At 45.1% G+C, this 20864-nt stretch overlaps 1 protein-coding gene across 1 annotated transcript in view; it reads left to right on the forward strand.

Moving 5' to 3' along the window:
• The window catches only part of ULK2 (unc-51 like autophagy activating kinase 2), a 252205-nt gene that overhangs the window by 227553 nt on the left and 3788 nt on the right, over window positions 1-20864 (forward strand). Inside the window, exons 26-27 of the mRNA XM_033921554.1 lie at window positions 4985-5142; window positions 7562-7697. Coding sequence (XP_033777445.1) covers window positions 4985-5142; window positions 7562-7697 — 294 coding nt within the window. The remainder of the gene's footprint in view (window positions 1-4984; window positions 5143-7561; window positions 7698-20864) is intronic.

The raw sequence follows: 20864 nt of genomic DNA on the forward strand, positions 1-20864 counted from the left end.
CTGAGAAAGTCTGCCTGGATGTTTTCTACTCCTGCTATGTGCACCAAAGACAAGGCTGCCAGATGAACCTCTCTGCCCAGGACATGAGAAGAGCCATCTCTTGGGCCACTAAGGATCTCCTTATGCACCATTGATTTATGTAAGCCACGGCCGTGGCATTTTCTGACAAGACTAGCACCACCTTGTCTCGAAGCACTCCCTGGAAGGTGGACAGCGCAAGATGAATTGCCCTGGTCTTTAATATATTGATCGACCAACAAGTCTCCTCTGCCAACCAACAGCCCTGTGCCACCTGATTCGCACAATGAGCCCCCCAGCCTGAAAGACTCACATCTGTGGTGACCAAGATCCACTGAGGAAGATCTAGACTCATACCGCCTAGCAGATGACTCTCTACCAGTCACCACCAAAGACAGTGATGCACCAGGCTCTCCTGAGAAGACGAACCTCCAGTTCCTGTGAATGCAGAGGCCACCAGAAAAGCAGAGATGCGTGCCTACGTATGCCTACGTGCTCAGCTCACTGCCTACGTGCTGAGCTCTATGCTCAGCATAGATGTTCCCGCCGTGGCGCCGGACCCGGACCTGGACTCGGACTGAATTTGAAATTAGGTGGGCCTCCCCGTAGGAGTCCAGTGGGCCTGGGAGGGGTCCTCGTTGGAGTCCCGTAGACGGGGGGGATCCCTGTAGGACCCATGGGATTCCTGCGATCCCCGTTCCCGTGCAGACTTCTACCTCAGAGATGCAGCCCAGGACTTGCAGATACTCCCTGGCCTGAGAATCTCATGACCATATTTGAATTTGGAACTTCTGTACCCTGGTTTCCAGAAGATAGACTTGACCTGCCATTGTGACAAAACATACTCCCAAATACTCCAGAGTCTGAGACGGCTGTAGATGACTCTTGACCAGATTAACTACCCAGCTCAAGGATTGAAAGACTTGCACACGCGTCTGTGACTCTGACACTCTCCTGAAATGACTTCATCACTTGAATGAGCCAGTTGTTGAGATAAGGGTGCACCAAGATGCCCTCTTTTCGAAGGGCTTCCGCCACCACTACCATGACCTTGGAGAAGGTTCAGAAAACGGTAACGAGGTTCAAGGAGCGGTACCGAGGCCAAAGGGAGTGCACTAAACTGGTAATGCTTTCCTAAAATAACAAAGTGAAGGAATCTCTGAGCCTGATGAATAGGGATATGTAGATTGGCCTCTGTCAAGTCTAGAGAGGTGAGAAACTCCATGGGTTGCACCACTACAATGAGAGACTGTACCATCTCCATGCGAAACGTCTAGACTCGAAGCACCAAATTCACTCCTTTCAAGTCCAGACTTAGGCCAAAAGGTCCCTTCTATCTTAGGAACCACAAAATAGATGGAATAATGTTCCAGGCTTCTCTTCTCCTGAGGAACCTTCATCACTTGAATGAGCCAGTTGTTGAGATAAGGGTGCACCAAGATGCCCTCTTTTCGAAGGGCTTCCGCCACCACTACCATGACCTTGGAGAAGGTTCAGAAAACGGTAACGATGTTCAAGGAGCGGTACCGAGGCCAAAGGGAGTGCACTAAACTGGTAATGCTTTCCTAAAATAACAAAGTGAAGGAATCTCTGAGCCTGATGAATAGGGATATGTAGATTGGCCTCTGTCAAGTCTAGAGAGGTGAGAAACTCCATGGGTTGCACCACTACAATGAGAGACTGTACCATCTCCATGCGAAACGTCTAGACTCGAAGCACCAAATTCACTCCTTTCAAGTCCAGAATTAGGCCAAAAGGTCCCTTCTATCTTAGGAACCACAAAATAGATGGAATAATGTTCCAGGCTTCTCTTCTCCTGAGGAACCTGGACTATGTCTTTCAAATCCATGAGCCTTTGAAGAGTCTCCTGGACTGCCCTGGCCTTCCAGCAAGCTCGAAAGGGAGACTCCACAAAGAGGTCCAATAAGACTTGCAAATTTCAGAGTATATCCATGGAACGCACTGCCGGAGGCTGTGATAGGACAGAGTACACTACAGGGTTTTAAAGAAGGATTAGATAAATTCCTGAAAGATAGGGGGATTGAGGGATACAGATAGAGGTAGAGATGGGATATAGAGAGAGTATAGATAGAGACCAAGGGGATTTAAGGGTTCAGACAATGATCACCGTACAGGTCATGGGCCTGATGGGCCACCGCGGGTGCGGACTGCTGGGCGCGATGGACCTCTGGTCTGACTCAGCAGAGGCAACTTCTTATCTTCTTAAATAACTTCAAATGCCCACTGGTCTGAAGTGATTAGATCCCACCCCCAATAGAAATCCATTAATCTAGCCCCTATGAGAATCGGAGGGTGGACTCCAAAACTTTCATTGAGCAGCTTGGCCTGAGGAAGAAGCGGAGGGCCCAGAATCTCTGCCTCCTCTGTGGCCACCTCAAAAGAACTGGACCCTCTGGAAATATCTGCTACACTGCAGGCTATCCCCTTTGCCCAGCCTATATCTCCTTGCTTCACGAAATCTGTCTCTTGCCAGGGACACTCGAGACAGCTGACCTCAGCCTATCTTCTGGAAGACTAGGGACCTTAATTTTTTCCAGACTCTTCTAGCTTATCTAGTTCCTCCCCAAACAGGGAACCCTTAAAGGGACACTTACTGAGCCTTAGACTTGGAGGCTGCATCTGCCAACCACCCCTGAAGCTATAAGAACCACCTAGTCCCAATGCTAAGCACCATAGATTTAGAGGAGGTATGGAGGAGGTCATACAAAGCATCCGACAAGGAGGAGGTGCCCATTTCAATCTTAGCTGCTTCCTGATTGATCAAATCCCAATCATCCCACTGCCTGTCCAAGATCCGTTCTGTCCAATATAGGCTAATGCAAGAGTTAAGGGAAAAAAACTAACAAAACAAAACCAGCAAGGAAACCTAAAAACAGTTCCCTCAGGGAGAGACTGCACTTTTTATCACCACTACCATCTGCTGGGACTGAGAACAGACTGGCTTTCAGGGACTGCACAATCTCGTATAGATGGAATTTAAACTCAGTATTTTTAGTCTCTATCTGCTGGTAAGAGTGCATAATATCCATTTGCACTGATCTAGAGGGATGCTATAGAAGGCTCGGTTTTCATGCCAACACACCTCTGTGCAAGGATTCTGAAATCCTTGTTGATGTTGGGTAAGATGTCTTACCAAGTTGAAGAATTTCAGATCATCATACTTGCAGGTTTCTAGCCCTTGAGCCCCCCCCCACACCCACATTCAATAGTCACTAATTCCAACTCCCTAGAAAGTTACTTTCTCCAGTATCCCCCTCCCTGGTTTTTAAGGTTCCTCTTTGAGCCAGAAACAATTGAGCACCCTCTGTGATGAAGTAGGATGCACTGTCTGCACTCTTGCTATTTAATTAGTGGAGGGATCCATGATGTTTTCCTTCTTGAAGGATGAAAGGAAGCAACACCATATGTCCTCTCTCCTCTTCTTTGTTTGTTTATTAAAATTTGATATACCGTCATATCTTACAATAGTTCTATGTCACCGTTTTCCACCCTCCTGATCGCTTTGGTAAGTGTGCACCCCCATCTTCCTCACACATTATAGTCCTTCAAATATTCTTGCTCGGTCCCTGTTGCCCCTTTTATCCCCTTACTTTTGCTTCTTCTGCCACCCCACTCTAGTCCCTCTGATTGCTTTACTCATTATCCCCCTTCCCTCACTGTGGTTACTAGGGACAGGGCTTGCGAAACCAGCTTAAGTAGCAGCAGGGATATAAAGTAGACACTGAGTAGTGAAAGGAGCAGTGAGCCTGTTGTTTAATATTCATGATCCGTCTTGCCATCCTGGTCCAAAATTGTGGGCAGAATATTTGTTTCTATGGATAATGTTCAGTTTTAAAGTTTTGAATCCTATGAAAGCTGAACTTTCCAAGAAATTAGAAGAAAAGGGATGATAGAATGTTATTTGTGGTTCTGCCAGAAATAAGCTCTGGGTAACTGACACAAAAAGGTTAAATTGGTACACATTTGAACCTTGAGAGCAGAATTGGTAGTTGTCAAGGCTAGGCTTTTGAAGCCTTAAAAACTAACACTTATGTTCACAGGTTTCAACCTTGTGCCAGTTCGTCTCCATTTGTCCTGTAGTGTATGCCTCAGGACAATCCACTCCCTTCCTAGCCCCTATAGAACAGGAAGAGAAAGGGGAGCCATATGAGGAAGACTAGATTAGGGAGCAAAACATTCTCTGCTGTGGGCTCCCAGCTCATCCAATTCCTTCCGTCTTCCCTATAGGTTGCCTGGAAAAGAAACTAAACTAAAACTTAACCTTATATACTGGGTCTTCAACCAAAGGAAGCTTGACACGGTTAACAATAAATAAAAAAAATAAACTGAAATACAAGATAATTAGTTTTCAAAATGTATAGCAAATAAAAGTTTTTGAAAGTTTACGGAAGAGTTGGAAGGAACTGGGACACCTCAAAGTTAGGGGAAGTTCATTCCATAATTGGGGAAATTTAAACGCCAGAGAGCTGCTAAAATTCTTAACTCCTTGAATTCCTTTCTTAGAAGGAAGAGAGTTTAAATCGATGAATGCCTTTCACATAGGAAAATCTATAAATATTCCATAGCAGAGGAACAAGAGGAGTAAAGATACCATGTAAAATCTTAAAAACATAAACACTTAAACTGAATTCTAAAATAAACCGGGAGCCAATGGAGAGAGAAAAGCAAAGGAGTCGAATTTGCTCTTTCCATAGATCAATTTCACGGCGGACTGGGGCTGAAAACTTTTGCCTGTCTGGCTCTGTACAGTAGAAATGGAGTTGTGTTCCAGGCGGGAAATTGTTTATTTTATGCATTACCAAAATTCAAAATATTTTAACTCAAAAACATCCCACTGTTTGGCTAAGAGTCACTATAAGATGAAACAAAAAGCCTTGTCATTCTTGAATTTCATATTTCTTACAGTTGACAACTTCTTTAATCTCTTATGTTGTTTTTTTCAAAGTTGTTAAAAGTATGAATGAACGATATAAATTCTGCATCACTTTGAGCAAGAAACTGACGGAAAAGTTGAACCGTTTCTTCTCGGACAAGCAGAGATTTGTGGATGAAATCAATAGTGTCACTGCAGAGAAACTGATCTACAACTGTGCTGTGGAAATGGTAATTTTCATCACCTAAATTTGTTTTAGTCCCATTTTGTGTATACAAGCAAGATATAGTGACATCTGTACTTGGGACTTAATGTGAAATTTACTACAGTACTTTTTAGAAGAGTCCCTCTGCTATCCTCAGCTGTCTGAACAGTTTGCTAAGAATGCAGGCTCCCTAGATGAAAACTTGCTTTTGTTTGTTTTTCATGTGAACGTATTTATATTTGAGAATGGCCAAGTATATACGGTGTGTAGTTGCACAGCAGGATTTGATTTTAATACTTATACTGCACAATCTAAACTTTTAAGCGGTTCACATAGAAACATAGAAAAAAGCAGCAGAAAAGAGCTATAGCCCACCAAGTCTGCCCATTCCAAGTATCCCCTCCCCTGAATTTACTCCCTTAAAGATCCCACATGAGTATCCCATTTTCTCTTAAAATCCGTCACGCTGCTGGCCTTTATCATCTGGAGTGGGAGTCTGTTCCAATGATCCACTACTCTTTCGGTGAAGAAGTACTTCCTGGAGTCGCCATGAAACTTCCCTCCCCTGATTTTCAGCGGATGCCCTCTGGTGGTCGAGGGTCCCATGAGCCAGAAGATATCATCTTCTGACTCGATGCGTCCCGTGATGTACTTATATGTTTCAATCATATCTCCCCGTTCTCTTCGTTCCTCAAGTGAGTACAGCCGCAATTTTTTTAAATCTTTCTTCATACGTGAGATCCTTGAGCCCCAAGACCATCCTGGTGGCCGTTCGCTGAACCGACTCGATCCTCAGCACGTCCTTTCGGTAGTGTGGTCTCCAAAACTGAACACAGTACTCCAAGTGAGGCCTCACCATGGCTCTGTACAACGGCATCATAACTTCAGGTCTCCTGCTGATGAAATCTCTGCGGATACACCCCATCATTTGTCTTGCCCTGAAGGAAGCCTTCTCCACTTGATTGGCAACCTTCATGTCCTCACTAATGATCACCCCTAGGTCGCATTCCGCCGTGGTCCTAACCAAGGTCTCACCATTTAGTACATAAGTTCTTCGCAGGTTTCTCTTACCCAGGTGCATTATCTTGCATTTTTTAGCATTGAAGCCTAGCTGCCAAATAGTTGACCATTGTTCCAGCAACAGTAGGTCGTGTGTCATATTATCAGGTAATAAGCTTTTGCCTACTATGTTGCAAAGTTTGGTGTCGTCGGCGAACAGTGATACCCTTCCTCTAAGTCCTTGCGTCATATCTCTTATGAATAAGTTAAATAGAATCGGGCCCAGGACCGAGCCCTGCGGCACTCCACTGATCACGTCCGATGCTTCGGATGGGGTACCGTTCACCACCACCTTCTGAAGTCTACCGCTCAGCCAATCCCCAACCCATGTAGTTAGAGTGCCTCCTAATCCTATCAATTTCAGCTTGTTCAGTAATCTTCGATGAGGGACGCTATCAAATGCTTTACTGAAGTCCAAATATACCACGTCCAGTGACTCTCCGGCGTCCAGTTGTCTAGTAACCCAGTCAAAAAAGCTAATCAGATTAGATTGGCAGGATCTACCCTGGGTGAACCCGTGTTAGTGTGGATCACGCAGTTTTTCTTCGTCTAGGATTGTGTCAAGATTCTGTTTGATCAGTGTTTCCATGAGTTTACACACTATAGACGTGAGACTCACTGGTCTGTAGTTTGCTGTCTCTATCCTGCAGCCCTTTTTGTGGAGTGGGATTACGTTGGCGGTTTTCCAGTCCAAGGGGACCCTTCCTGTGCTTAGGGAAAGATTGAAAAGAACAGATAATGGTTCTGCCAGGACTTCCCTTAACTCCCTGAGCATTCTGGGGTGTAGGTTATCCGGTCCCATGGCTTTGTTTACTTTGAGTCTTGATAGTTCGTCATAGACGCTACTGGGCGTAAATTCGAAATCTTGAAACGGGTCTTTCTGGTTATCTCCCATCTGCAGCTGTGGACCAGCTCCCGGCGCTTCGCGGGTGAACACTGAACAGAAGTATTTGTTTAGTAGTTCTGCCTTCTCAGAATCTGATTCCGCAAAGTTACCGTCCGATTGCTTCAGGCATACTATCCCATCTTTGTTTCGTTTCCTGTCACGAGTTATACATATATAATTCAAATCGATAATGTATGTCCTAGTGACATTAGATAGAAAACTCTACACATAAATCCTTCTTGGACAGTAATGACTAAAAAACATAAACATCTAGATCTCGCTACTACTGCTTCAATCTTAGATAAGATGGCACTGCATTCTACAATTTGGGGCCACAGATATAAAATTCTGAAGTCCAGTACACTTCCAGTTGAACCACTCAAAAAGAGGGTCTATCCAATAGGCTGCATCAGTTAACCTTAGTACTGGTGTCAATAGCAATTTTTTACACTGAGTACCGCTGTACAAAATGAGGTGCTCTCCCTTTTTCTGGTTTAAGGTTCAGTCAGCAGCGCTTGATGAGATGTTTCAGCAAACTGAAGACATTATGTATCGTTATCACAAAGCCGCTCTGCTATTAGAAGGCCTGACCAAGATCCTGCAGGATCCAGCAGATATTGAAAATGTGCACAAGTGTAAGTATCATATGGCTTTAACACTTCCAGGAGGTGAATGTACCACAAATTCTAGGAAGGTCTAATATCTTTCAATGCAATGTGGTCTACAGTAGGGTAGCCAGCTTTTGTCAGAGAAAAACCCAGATCCTGCCCAGCTCCCTGCTCCTCTTATGCCCTATCCCAAGTCCCTTATGACACTTACTGTTGCACCCTACCCCTGTCCTGCCCCTCTACAGTCAATTAGGGTTGCCATCTCTGAAGAAAAAAAACACACATATACATGCATTCTATAATTATTTCATAAATCTTGTCTGATATTAAGACTAACTAAAATTATATTAAAGTTTTGATACATAGTAACATAGTAGATGACGGCAGATAAAGACCCGAATGGTCCATCCAGTCTGCCCAACCTGATTCAATTTAAATTTTTTATTTTTTTATTTTTTTCCTTCGTAGCTATTTCTGGGCAAGAATCCAAAGCTTTACCCGGTACTGTGCTTGGGTTTCAACTGCCGAAATCTCTGTTAAGACTTACTCCAGCCCATCTACACCCTCCCAGCCATTGAAGCCCTCCCCAGCCCATCCTCCACCAAACGGCCATACACAGACACAGACCGTGCAAGTCTGCCCAGTACTGGCCTAGTTCAATATTTAATATTATTTTCTGATTCTAAATCTTCTGTGTTCATCTCAGTCACAGTTTTACTCTCCACCACCTCTCTTGGGAGCGCATTCCAGGCATCCACTACCCTCTCCGTAAAGTAGAATTTCCTAACATTGCCCCTGAATCTACCACCCCTCAACCTCAAATTATGTCCTCTGGTTTTACCATTTTCCTTTCTCTGGAAAAGATTTTGTTCTACGTTAATACCCTTTAAGTATTTGAACGTCTGAATCATATCTCCCCTGTCTCTCCTTTCCTCTAGGGTATACATATTCAGGGCTTCCAGTCTCTCCTCATACATCTTCTGGCGCAAGCCTCCTATCATTTTCGTCGCCCTCCTCTGGACCGCCTCAAGTCTTCTTACGTCTTTCGCCAGATACGGTCTCCAAAACTGAACACAATACTCCAAGTGGGGCCTTACCAATGACCTGTACAGGGGCATCAACACCTTCTTCCTTCTACTGACTATGCCTCTCTTTATACAGCCCAGCATCCTTTTGGCAGCAGCCACTGCCTTGTCACACTGTTTTTTCGCCTTTAGATCTTCAGACACTATAACCCCAAGGTCCCTCTCCCCGTCCGTGCATATCATCTTCTCTCCTCCCAGCATATACGGTTCCTTCCTATTATTAATCCCAAAATGCATTACTCTGCATTTCTTTGCATTGAATTTTAGTTGCCAGGCATTAGACCATTCCTCTAACTTTTGCAGATCCTTTTTCATATTTTCCACTCCCTCTTCGGTGTCTACTCTGTTACAAATCTTGATATCATCTGCAAAAAGGCACACTTTTCCTTCTAACCCTTCAGCAATGTCACTCACAAACATATTGAACAGGATTGGCCCCAGCACCGAACCCTGTCCCCTTAGTAAGGCTAACACAAAATCCCTCATTGAAAAGCACTATGCACAAACTTGTGCAACAAAATTTAAAAAAACCCACTTAAAACCTTAGAATATTAGCAACAGCCTTATCTCTAAACAAGCAGCACTGTAAATATTACATTGGGCCTCAAAACACTGACATATCACCTAATGAGAAAACAGAACAAATGGAGCTGCTACAGATCTCTACTCAGAAACTACATGCTAGCTGAATACCACAGCTTGGTCAAATATTAAACAAGGGATCACACATCAGTTATAGAGACATAAGGCAAAAGTTGTAAATCTTAAGAAGTTAGATTTGCATTTACAGCAACATTAGAGAAATAGAAGCTGAAGGCAAGATATCAGAGATGGCACATTTTACAAAGCTAACATGGTCCAATGAATAAATTCAAAATAAAATACCTTTTTCTGTCTTTGTCATCTGAGCATTTTATTTTTCCATTTAGTTTCATCCAGATGTCTTTCTGCTTTTCTCATCTTCATTCCATGTCCTTATCTTAGCCTGTCCAGCATCTCCTTCTTTGTTCCTATCTTTCCCTCTGTGATCAGCATTGCCCCTCTGTCCCTGTTCCATTTCTTACTTCATGCCCACAATCTGTGCTGATCCCTCTCCTCTCTTTTCTTCCTGTACCCCCTTTGCAGTCTGACATATCTCTCTCTATCTTCATGGGTCCAGTGTCTTTCATCCTCTGTTCCTCTCCCCTACCATTCCAGTATTTCTTTTCTCCACTAACCCTTTCCTTGGGTGTAGTATATCTTCTCCTCTCCAGTTTGATCTTTCTCTCTCTTATCCCTCCCCTCTTCTTCCTCCATTCCCAGTGGGACCAACATATGTCCTTTTCTTGCCTCCCCCCTTGGGTCCAGCATATTTCTATCTCCCTACCCTTGGGTCCTCCAAACTTGCCTCAATCACCAGCATCGGGGCATTCTCTATTCCTTGTCCTGACCATATGGAAACAGGTGAGACAGGATATGATAGAGCCTGATGTCAGCCATAGGAACTCTGCTTTAATTGCTACTGGTGATTGAGGCAAGTCTGGAAGACCAGATTGAGGGAGAAATGCTTGGCTCATGGGAGTAGCAGAGGGATGTGGAAGAGATGCTAGATTTGCAGAGAGAGAGAGAAGTGCTGAATGGGGGGAGAGGGATGCAGAATAGCATATTTATTAAGAAGATATTAATGTATTTGTTATGGAGTGTTTTTTAGAAGGCATACCACTTTTTTTTCCCTGTTATGTCCCTTCTGTATTCCATACGCTAGGTGTTCAATCCCAACCCGCAATCCAGGAGTTGCAGAAATTCAACACTTTTCTGAGCACATGCTCCACCCCCTTAGCCTGATAGCTAGCAAACATATCTAGTTAACAGTTTCTGCAAGCAATCCGTACAGAAGTCTTTTGCAGTTGCTCTGCTTCTTTTTCTTATTTTTTCGCATAAAGTTTGTTTTATCCCAGGACAAGCAGGCAGCATATTCTCACACATGGGTGATGTCACCAATGGAGCCCCAGTACGGACACTTTAAAAGTGCATCGCCACTTTAAGACTTTCAGAAAGTTTGCAATAGCCTGCACCATGCATGCGCAAGTGCCTTCCCGTCGGCACGCGGTCCCTCAGTTTCTTAGTTTCCACGGAGCTAAGAAGTCGCGTCTCAACGGCTGTTAAAATTTTTTTCGCTACCTTCCTGGTCTTACGGTCTATGACTTTCTGTCGCTTTTTTCTTCTTTATTTCTATTTTTCTTTCTTTCTTTCTTACTCCGGTAAAAAAAAAATTCTTTTTTCTTTCATTTTTTTAACATCAATTTCAATTTAGCACAAGTGGTCTTCCATCCATGTCATGCCTGCCGACGGGATTTAAAAGGTGCGGTCGCTGTGCTTGGGCTATTTCCCTCACTGACCCTCATCGCTGGTGTCTCCAGTATTTGGGACCCGAGCACCGTCCTGAGACCTGTGCCTACTGCTCTACTTTACAGAAGAGGACTTTGAAAAATTGTATTCTTCAGCAGTGTCAGATTTTTGATGTCGTTATGGAGGGGGAGCCGACATCGTCACCAACACCGACCGCTCCAACCAAGACAACACTGCGAGTGTCGACACCGGCGGATCCACCAAAATTAACTCCAGTGTCGCAGTACACCATTGCTCTAGGTAAGCCGGCTTTCCCCTTCATCCTCCAGGATGCAGGTCAAAGCTGCATTGAGTGAAGTCATGCCAACCTCGCGTAAGTCCCGTAAGCACACATCCCCCATTTTGGTAAGTGCCTCCACTTCGGCATCGTCCTCACCTGACTATCGCGGCACCAGTGGTACCGGCAAAGAAGCCAACGGTAAAGGTGCTCTCCCTAAAGCAGAAAATTGACAACCTGCTTAGGGAGGAATTAGGAGAGCATTTTCAATTGTTGGTGCTGACCCAGCTTGTACCGTTGTTGACACAGACTCTCCCAGTACAGGTTCAGTCTGAGCCGCTCACGACACGACCACACTTGCTGCTGCTACTCCATCGGTGTGGATATCCTCAATGCAGGAGTCGAGCAATCCACCATCAGGGCACCATTCTTCCTCTACCCAAACTTCTCGAGAGGTCACTCCAGCAAGGTCAGGTAAGGTCTTGAATAAATCTAAACACATCAAGACCTCGACACCGAGCCGGCACCGTTCCCACCATAAATCTTCATCCATATTGCGAGATTCTGATTTGCTGGGAGATTCTGATTCGGAGCCACCATCTACCACTGAGGAGAACTCTGCTGCTTCCTCTTCATCAAGCTGATCTCCAACTAGAGCCTCTTCTCCTTCTGAAAAACTTTCTTTTTTCAAATTTCTCCACCAGATGGGAAAAGATCTGGATATTTCCTTGAAAGCGGACTCTAAGTATAGCAAGGACTACTTAGAAATTTTAGATTATGACCAGCCTCCTAAGGAGATGTTGAAGTTGCCCCTTCATGCTATTTTGAGGAAGACTTTTTTTCAAAAATTTTGAGACTCCTCTTTCCATCCCAGTGGCTCCCAAGAAACACGAGTCTCTATACAAGGTGGTACCACTTCCAGGGTTTGACAAACCCCAGCTTCCACATGAGTCCTTTGTGGTGGAATCTACTTTAAAGAAGTCTTCTGGGGCCAGTGTCTATGCGTCCATGCCTCTTGGCAGGGAGGGGAGGACAATGGATAAGTTTGGTAGACTTTACCAAAATTCAATGTTGGCAAACCGAGCAGGAAATGATCATTTCTACTTTTCCTGTTATCTGAAGCATCTAGTTAAACAGTTTTCATCTGTCCAGAAATATATTCCTTCACGCAAGACCAAGACTTTTCAAAATCTTGTCTCCACTGTTTTCCAACTTCAAAAGTATATGGTTCATTCTACTTATGACACGTTTGAGCTCACCTCTCAGGCAGCAGCCTTGTCGGTGGTTATGCGACCTCTGCCCTGGTTGCGTGTCTCCGACCTGGATGCTAACCACCACGAATGCTCCGTGAACTTTTTGGAAACTCTACCGACACTGCCATGCAAAAGCTTTCTGCCCATGAAACCAGATGGGACACGGTAAAGTCTAAAAAGAAACCTCAGGCTCCTCGACCTTTCAAACCTGCCTCTTCTTACCAACATAGGTTTGCTGCTAAGACTGCTACCCCCCTGCTCATCCTTCTCCTAGAAAGCAGAAACAGCAGCTGCGTCAACAACCTAAGTAACCGGCTGTTCAACAAAAACCTACACAGCCTTTTGATGTATTCTTTCTAAGCATAGCCACAATTCCTATTCTACAACCTCTTCCTCAGCCGATAGGGGGGCGGCTTCAGTGTTCCATCAGTCGTTGGGAGCTCATCACTTCAGATCTCTGGGTGTTAAAACATCATTCGTTAAGGGTACGTTCTTCACTTCCACACCCTTCCTCTGGATCACCCTCCAAGAGAGTCTGTTTCAAACCCTGCAAAGTCCTCTCTCCTTCTCCAGGAGGTTCAATCCCTTCTTCTCAATGCCATCGAGGAGGTTCCTCTCTTTCAGCAACATCAGGGATTCTACTCCCACTACTTCTTACTTTCAAAGAAGACTGGAGGACTGCATCCATTCTGGATCTCGGAGGTCTCAACAAATTTCTCATCAAGGAAAAATCGCAACCCCAGACAACAAAACTTTCAGAAAAGAAACAGAAACCCTGCTATTCAAGAAATCCATGAAGACTAACACCGTATGAAACATTTCAATCCTTTGATGCAACCCGTTCTACTCTGTAACACCTCTGGACATGATCAGAAATTCTCTTCTGTAATCCGCCTTGAACCGCAAGATAATGGCTTGATAAAAATCACTAATGTAATGTAATGTTTCAAGACGCAGGCTGTCATTCCCACCCCCAAACATGTGGCGAGGATCCGTGGGGGTGGAGGTCATAGTCTGGCCAGCTGGCAGTCCAGAGATCTTCCATGTAGAGAAATTTCTAAGACAGAAAAATCCTTTTCCTCCATTTAGCTGCTGTTTAGAATTGCTGACATGCGTACCCTCTATTATTTCATATGGGAACTTTGGGAATGGTTGCTGGATTCTTGTTAAAGTCATTTTTCATAGTTTCTGAGGGTAGGATTCAGGTCCCCCACCTCCCCAGACCCCAAATTGCTAATTTTTTTTTTTGAGGGGGAGTTATTTTATTTTTGCCGCAAATTCGCTGATGGTGGTCAACTTTCTTTTCTTTCAAACAATCTTTTTTTCTAAGATTTTTATTTCTGCTCAAAACCCCTTGATTTGATTAAAAATCATTTGGGATGATCTGTTGAATGTGGATATTGATTGCACCAGATCAGCAATTGTATACCGCATGCCGTAACGCACTGGGGGAGGGGGTGGGAGCTTCGGACCGCCTCCTCTGAGTATTCTAGAGCTGGGGAGCCAACCTGGGTCCATGCCTTCCAGAGGCTGTACTGGTGTCTGGTGCAAAACGCCTGCGTTCCGAGTCTGTGGAATCTTTTGGCTTGGTGCATGTACCGTAACAGAGCTTTTTCACTGGATTTTATTCGGCTTCTATAAATTGTTTGAAGCAGTCGGAAGGCGTATTGGGTCTTTCTTGGTCTGTTGCGCTTGTGGCAAAGTTTCCTGTTCGGGAGCCCTCTCATCTGGCTGTGGCAGATCTCGATTGCAGTAGTTGGGTTTTGTTTATTTTTGCCATTTTTGGGGCGAATTCCCTCACACAGCTTCTATATTGGACCTGGCTGATACCCTTGCTGGGACTGGTCACCTTGGCTGCCCTGAGTGCCCTGATTTGGGTGATGACTCTTCTGTCGCAGATTTTTAAGCAGACTTTTGTCTGCCTTTTTACTTGAAATCTCTTTTTTTATTAACAAGAAAAAATCACAAGGGCAATATGTCAGGCAACTAAAACACTGTTTTACAAGTAGAGATACTCCAAAGAGGACTGTACTCTGATGTCGTCCAAGGCCACAAGAAGAGCTCCCCCCCCCCACACACACACACACAGGTCCCCCCATCGAACACCTCAACCCCTCCCCGCACCAGTCCCCAAATCGAACTGTCCGCCTTTTTACTGCTGCTGTTTTGTAAGAGCTCAATTTGGATTCTCCACCTTCCACTTCTCAGGCTTCATTCATGGACCGTTCTCCTGTGCCCTTTTTTCCATCCCTTCCACAGCTCCTTGGTCTGGTTTCAGAACAATGTGATACCCCAGAAAGCTCTTTCTGACCTTCTAATGCAATGTCTACGCTTTATCCCCTGGATCCTGATTTTCAGCAGGTTTTTGAACAGCCTGAGATAGAGTCCACCGTGGTGCAGGTTATCCAGTGTGCAGCCCTCTCTAGTGTTGGAGGACTGAGGTTTACAGATTCTCAGGATCGCAGGGTGGATATTATGTTAACCATTTTTTTTCTAGTGGCATTTTTTAGTATCCAAGTGGCTGCGGCTGCTTCCTTTATGGCGCATGCCTGTCATTCCGGCCTGCGCAGTGCGTTCTCTGCATGCTTGTCCTCCACTGGTAATGGTTAGTTTGGATTATATGCTGGATGCCTTTTATGATCTCATTCGAGTTCTTAGTACATTATCTGCTTAGGCAGTGTCTGCACGCTAGGATCCATCTTTGGGCTGGAATTGCTGCCTCAAGGGCCTCCTTAAGTGGATGTCCTTTCAAGGGCCAACTTCTTGTTGGTACAAGTATGAGTGACCTCTACACAGGTGTTGCTGAGCGCCGCTCTAAGTCTCTCACTGTGAACAAGTTTCACCGGACATCAGGAGGGAATCGTAATGTTCTTCGTTCCTCCCCCATGTGTTGTCAGAGATCCACAGGTTCTTCCTCCCAAAGACATTCCTAGGGCTATGCCCCCGTTACCACAGTTCCAATTCCAGGCGTACTCAGGCCTCAGGTTCCCATGCAGTGGCTGCGCCTAAAAAGCCCTGTTGATACCAGGAATCGGGCGTGGGTTCCTCATATCGGAAGCCGACTTCTCAGTTTTATCAGGAGTGGACTCTACTTTCTTTGGATTGATGGGTACTGGTCATTATTCGAAAGGGGCACAAGTTAGACCTCCTTTGCCCACCTCCGGATTTGTTTCTGGTCTCTGGCAAGTTGACTGGAATTGAGTCCAGGGTTCACGATACTCTGCAATGCCTCTTAGACATCGGGGCACTAGAACCTCTTTCAGAACACGAATCGGGCTTAGGCAGATACTCTTTATACATCATTGTGCCACAGAAAGGCTTGGAGAATTGGAGACCCTTTCTGGATCTAAAGTTGGTCAACCGCTTCTTGCGGGTTCTTCTTTTCCGCAAGGAAACAGAGCGCACAGTGATAGCTGCTGTCTCTCTAGGAGAGTTTCTGGCATCCTTGGATCTTACAGAGGCTTACCTCCGTACTTCGATTTACCCAGAGCATCTCCAGTTTCTGCATTTTCCATGTTCTGCAACAGCATTTCCAGTTTGCAGCTCTGTCCTTTGGCCTCATGACAGTGTCCCACCCTTTAGCCAAGGTGATGGTAGTTGTGGCGGCTTTCCACCAGCATAGGGTCCAAGTCCATCCTTCTTTGGACAACTGGTTGATCTGGGCTCCATCTTGTCAGGAGTGCAAAAGTGCATTGGCGACGGTAGTTTCTCTGCTGCGGGTGTTGTAAAGTTCAGGAAGAGCCACTTGATGTCCTCCTAGTTCTTGGAGTATCTGAGCCTTCTCTTCATCTCCACACTGGGTTGTGTATTTCTTCCCTTGGCATACAGACAGAAACTTCAACAATAGATCAGAATTCACCTAGACCGTCCAGCTCTCTCAGCCTGGCATTATCTGCAGGTTCTAGGGTCTCTGGTAGCCTCCTTGGAGGTGGTCCCCTGGGCCAGAGCGCCCATGCATCCTTTACAGGAGTCCCTCCTCTCTCAGTGGTCTCCGTAGCGTATTCCCCTTCAGATACTGCTCCCCTGGATGGTGCCAACTAGCAACAGCTTGAGCTGGTATCTTCAGGGGGAGGTGCTTTGCCAAGGCTGGCTTCTTTGGATTTCCAAATGGATGACTCTTATGATGGATGCCAGCCTGTTGGGTTGGGGGTTCACTGCGGGGACCGCTCTATTCAGGGGCAGTGGACTCCTCGTCTGAAACGTTGATTGATCAAACATCTGGAGCATTGGGCAATTCGACTGGCACTATTCACTCTCCCCCTTCTGAAAGTAACAGCGTTGCAAGTTTCTCCAACACCAGAGCAGTGGCATACATCAATCATCAAGGGGGCACAAGAAGCTCTCTCTTGGGCCAGGAGGCTCACTTGTGGTTCCGCTGGGTGGAAGCACATCTCAGTGACCCATATGGCCTGAGTCAACAATGTTCAGATAGACTTCCTCAGCCAACAGATCCTGGACCCAGATGCATGGGCCCTCTCGCAGGAGGCATTCCATCTGATCGTATGTTTTTGCGCACAGTGAAACCCTCTACTACGGCTTTTCTTTCCGCAGGCTCAGAGCGAAAGGATCGGATCTTGCGCAAGTTGGCTCTCAGGAGAGTCTTGCTCCACTGTTTGGAGAGGACTAATGATTTCCAGCTGTCTGATCGCCTATTTGTCCTGACTGCTGTGCCATGCTGTGGTCAGCCAGCGTCCAAGTCTTTGCTCGCTTGATGGATTCAAATGGACATTTCTATGACTTACATGCAAGCAACCATCGATTTTGCTTAACGCCCACTCGACTGGAAGTGTGGCTGCATTATGGGCAGAGTCTCACGCAATTCATCCTGGTGAACTTTGCAGGGCGGCTACTTGATCCTCTCTTCATTCTTTTACCTCGTTTTACTGAGTGGATGTGGCGGCTTGTTCTGATGCCATTTTTGGGACCTTGGTGTTGAGGGCAGGCTCTTCTGTCCCTCCCTAGATGTTACCATTGCTTTAGTATGTCACCTAGTGTATGGACTCCGGAAGGGGTGTAACAGAATGGAAGATTGGGTTTCTACCTTCAGTAATCTTCTTTCTGTTACACCCTGTAGGATTCCATACAACCCGCCCTCTCTGTGTACACTCAGTTGTTTGGAATAACCTGCTTCTTTCTGCCTTAATGATTCTCCTTACAGGCTTGAATGCTTTCCAGCCAGTTGACAGATCTTATGGGAAGTTTTCTGTGAGTATGCGCATTACCGAAGGCCTTTTTTGGGGTGCTTGTTGCACACAGCAGGTTAGTTCTACATTGTTCCTCAAATGTTTTTTCTGAGTTGCCTTTGTGCCTATTTATTACTTGTTTATGTTTTGCAGAGCAGTTCAAGAATTGTTTGTATTGCTGGGGATCTTCCCTCTTATTCTCTTGTCATGGATTTGTTAGGTATGTAGCTTGGCTTTGGGACTTAACTGGATATGTGTGCTAGCTCTCAGGCTAAGGAAAAGTGTTGGATTTCTGCAACTCCCGGATTGCGGTTTGGGATTGAACACCTAGTTTATGAATCATACAGGAATTAACAGAATATTATCGAAGGTATATAGACCTAATATTCTATTCTCTTGTATAATTGCTTAGGTCTTTCCTATATAAGAACACAAGAACAGCCTTACTGGGTCAGATCAATGATTCATCAAACCCAGTAGCCCATTCTCACGGTGGCCAATCCAGGTCACTAGCACCTGGCCAAAACCCAAGGAGTAACAACATTCCTTGCTACCAATCCAGGGTAAACAGTGGCTTCCCCCATGTGTTTCTCAATAACAGACTATGGACTTTTCCTCCAGGAACTTGTCCAAACCTTTCTTAAAACCAGCTACGCTAGCCGCTCTTACCACAACCTCTGGCAAATGCATTCCAGAGCTTAACTATTCTCTGAGTGAAAAAAAATTTCCTTCTATTGGTTTTAAAAGTATTTCCCTGTAACTTCATTGAGTGTCCCCCCTAGTCCCCTTTTCACCTTCATCCTATGCCCTCTCATTCCAGAGCTTCCTCTCAATTGTTATGGAGTTCCTTTCTTTTTTATTGAATATATGTTTTAATTGTAAGCCGCAGAGAACTGTTGTAAGCTTCTGCAGGATATCAAATTTTAATAAACATAAACAATAGACAAGCTTCAATGTCATGGACAAAATAAGGCACTTCTATTGCTGGTTTTATGGTCTGCCAGCAGTTGACTTGGCTATTGGAAAAATGCAGCCAGGTTCACTGAAAGCAGGCCATTTTGGCTACTGTAATCCTAGTGTCTTATCTTCTTGGCTCCTAAACAATTGCTCATTCAAAGCTGGTCCTCCTTGCTAAAACCTATAAGGGGTGTTTCCTCCAATATGGAACCTTTTAGGACCACTTACCAGTTCATCTTTACCTGGTAATGGCTATTGACCTCCCTTCCCTTAAAATGAACATAAGATCTCTAAAATATCCAGCACCTGAACTTAATGGGGCTATACAAATTATCCAGTAACAAAACATTAAAATACTGTAATAAAATTTGCATCTTGAGAGAACAGCCCAAATGGTTTCAAAATTATTTGGCCCTCTCAATTCCCATTTTGCAGTCATTGTGGCAGTGGCATAGCTAAGGGTGGGCCCACCAAGCAATGGCAGCACAGTGCCCTCTCCTCCTCTGCAGCCTCCCAGCATCTCATCCGATCTCCGAACCCCGTCCCTCCCTAGAGTACCTTACAGGCGTCCCTAGTGCCAGCCTCCTAAGCTTCCCTCTGCTGCGTTCTGCTAGACAGGAAACAGGCAATGATGTCATGAGGGTAGGGCATATCGGAGGAAAAACTGGGGGGACCAACGCCGGCCACAAAATGAAACGTGCTAACATCGGGGATGCCTGTAAAGTACTCCTGGAAGGGATGGAGTTCAGAAATTGGATGGTAGATGCTGGGAGGCCATGGAGTTAAGGAGAGAGAATGCTGGATGCAGGTTAAGTATAAAAACCTTTATTTTTTTTTTATATGTCTGGAGGTGGGGTGGAAGTGCCTATCAAAATACTGGGTCTTGTTATGCTACTGCATTGTGGACCAGTTATAGGAACATAGTAACATAGTAGATGACGGCAGATAAAGACCCGAATGGTCCATCCAGTCTGCCCAACCTGATTCAATTTAAAAATTTTTTTTATTTTTTTTTTCTTCTTAGCTATTTCTGGGTGAGAATCCAAAGCTTTACCCGGTACTGTGCTTGGGTTCCAACTGCCGAAATCTCTGTTAAGACTTAACTCCAGCCCATCTACACCCTCCCAGCCATTGAAGCCCTCCCCTGCCCATCCTCCTCCAAACGGCCATACACAGACACAGACCGTACAAGTCTGCCCAGTAACTGGCCTAGTTCAATCTTTAATATTATTTTCTGATTCTAAATCTTCTGTGTTCATCCCACGCTTCTTTGAACTCAGTCACAGTTTTACTCTCCACCACCTCTCTCGGGAGCGCATTCCAGGCATCCACCACCCTCTCCGTAAAGTAGAATTTCCTAACATTGCCCCTGAATCTACCACCCCTCAACCTCAAATTATGTCCTCTGGTTTTACCATTTTCCTTTCTCTGGAAAAGATTTTGTTCTACGTTAATACCCTTTAAGTATTTGAACGTCTGAATCATATCTCCCCTGTCTCTCCTTTCCTCTAGGGTATACATATTCAGGGCTTCCAGTCTCTCCTCATATGTCTTCTGGTGCAAGCCTCCTATCATTTTCGTCGCCCTCCTCTGGACCGCCTCAAGTCTTCTTACGTCTTTCGCCAGATACGGTCTCCAAAACTGAACACAATACTCCAAGTGGGGCCTCACCAATGACCTGTACAGGGGCATCAACACCTTCTTTCTTCTACTGACTACGCCTCTCTTTATACAGCCCAGAATCCTTCTGGCAGCAGCCACTGCCTTGTCACACTGTTTTTTCGCCTTTAGATCTTCGGACACTATCACCCCAAGGTCCCTCTCCCCGTCCGTGCATATCAGCTTCTCTCCTCCCAGCATATACGGTTCCTTCCTATTATTAATCCCCAAATGCATTACTCTGCATTTCTTTGCATTGAATTTTAGTTGCCAGGCATTAGACCATTCCTCTAACTTTTGCAGATCCTTTTTCATATTTTCCACTCCCTCTTCGGTGTCTACTCTGTTACAAATCTTGGTATCATCTGCAAAAAGGCACACTTTTCCTTCTAACCCTTCAGCAATGTCACTTACATACATATTGAACAGGATTGGCCCCAGCACCGAACCCT

This window comes from Geotrypetes seraphini, chromosome 15 (genome assembly GCF_902459505.1).
Source record: "Geotrypetes seraphini chromosome 15, aGeoSer1.1, whole genome shotgun sequence".
Taxonomy (NCBI): Eukaryota; Metazoa; Chordata; class Amphibia; order Gymnophiona; family Dermophiidae; genus Geotrypetes; species Geotrypetes seraphini.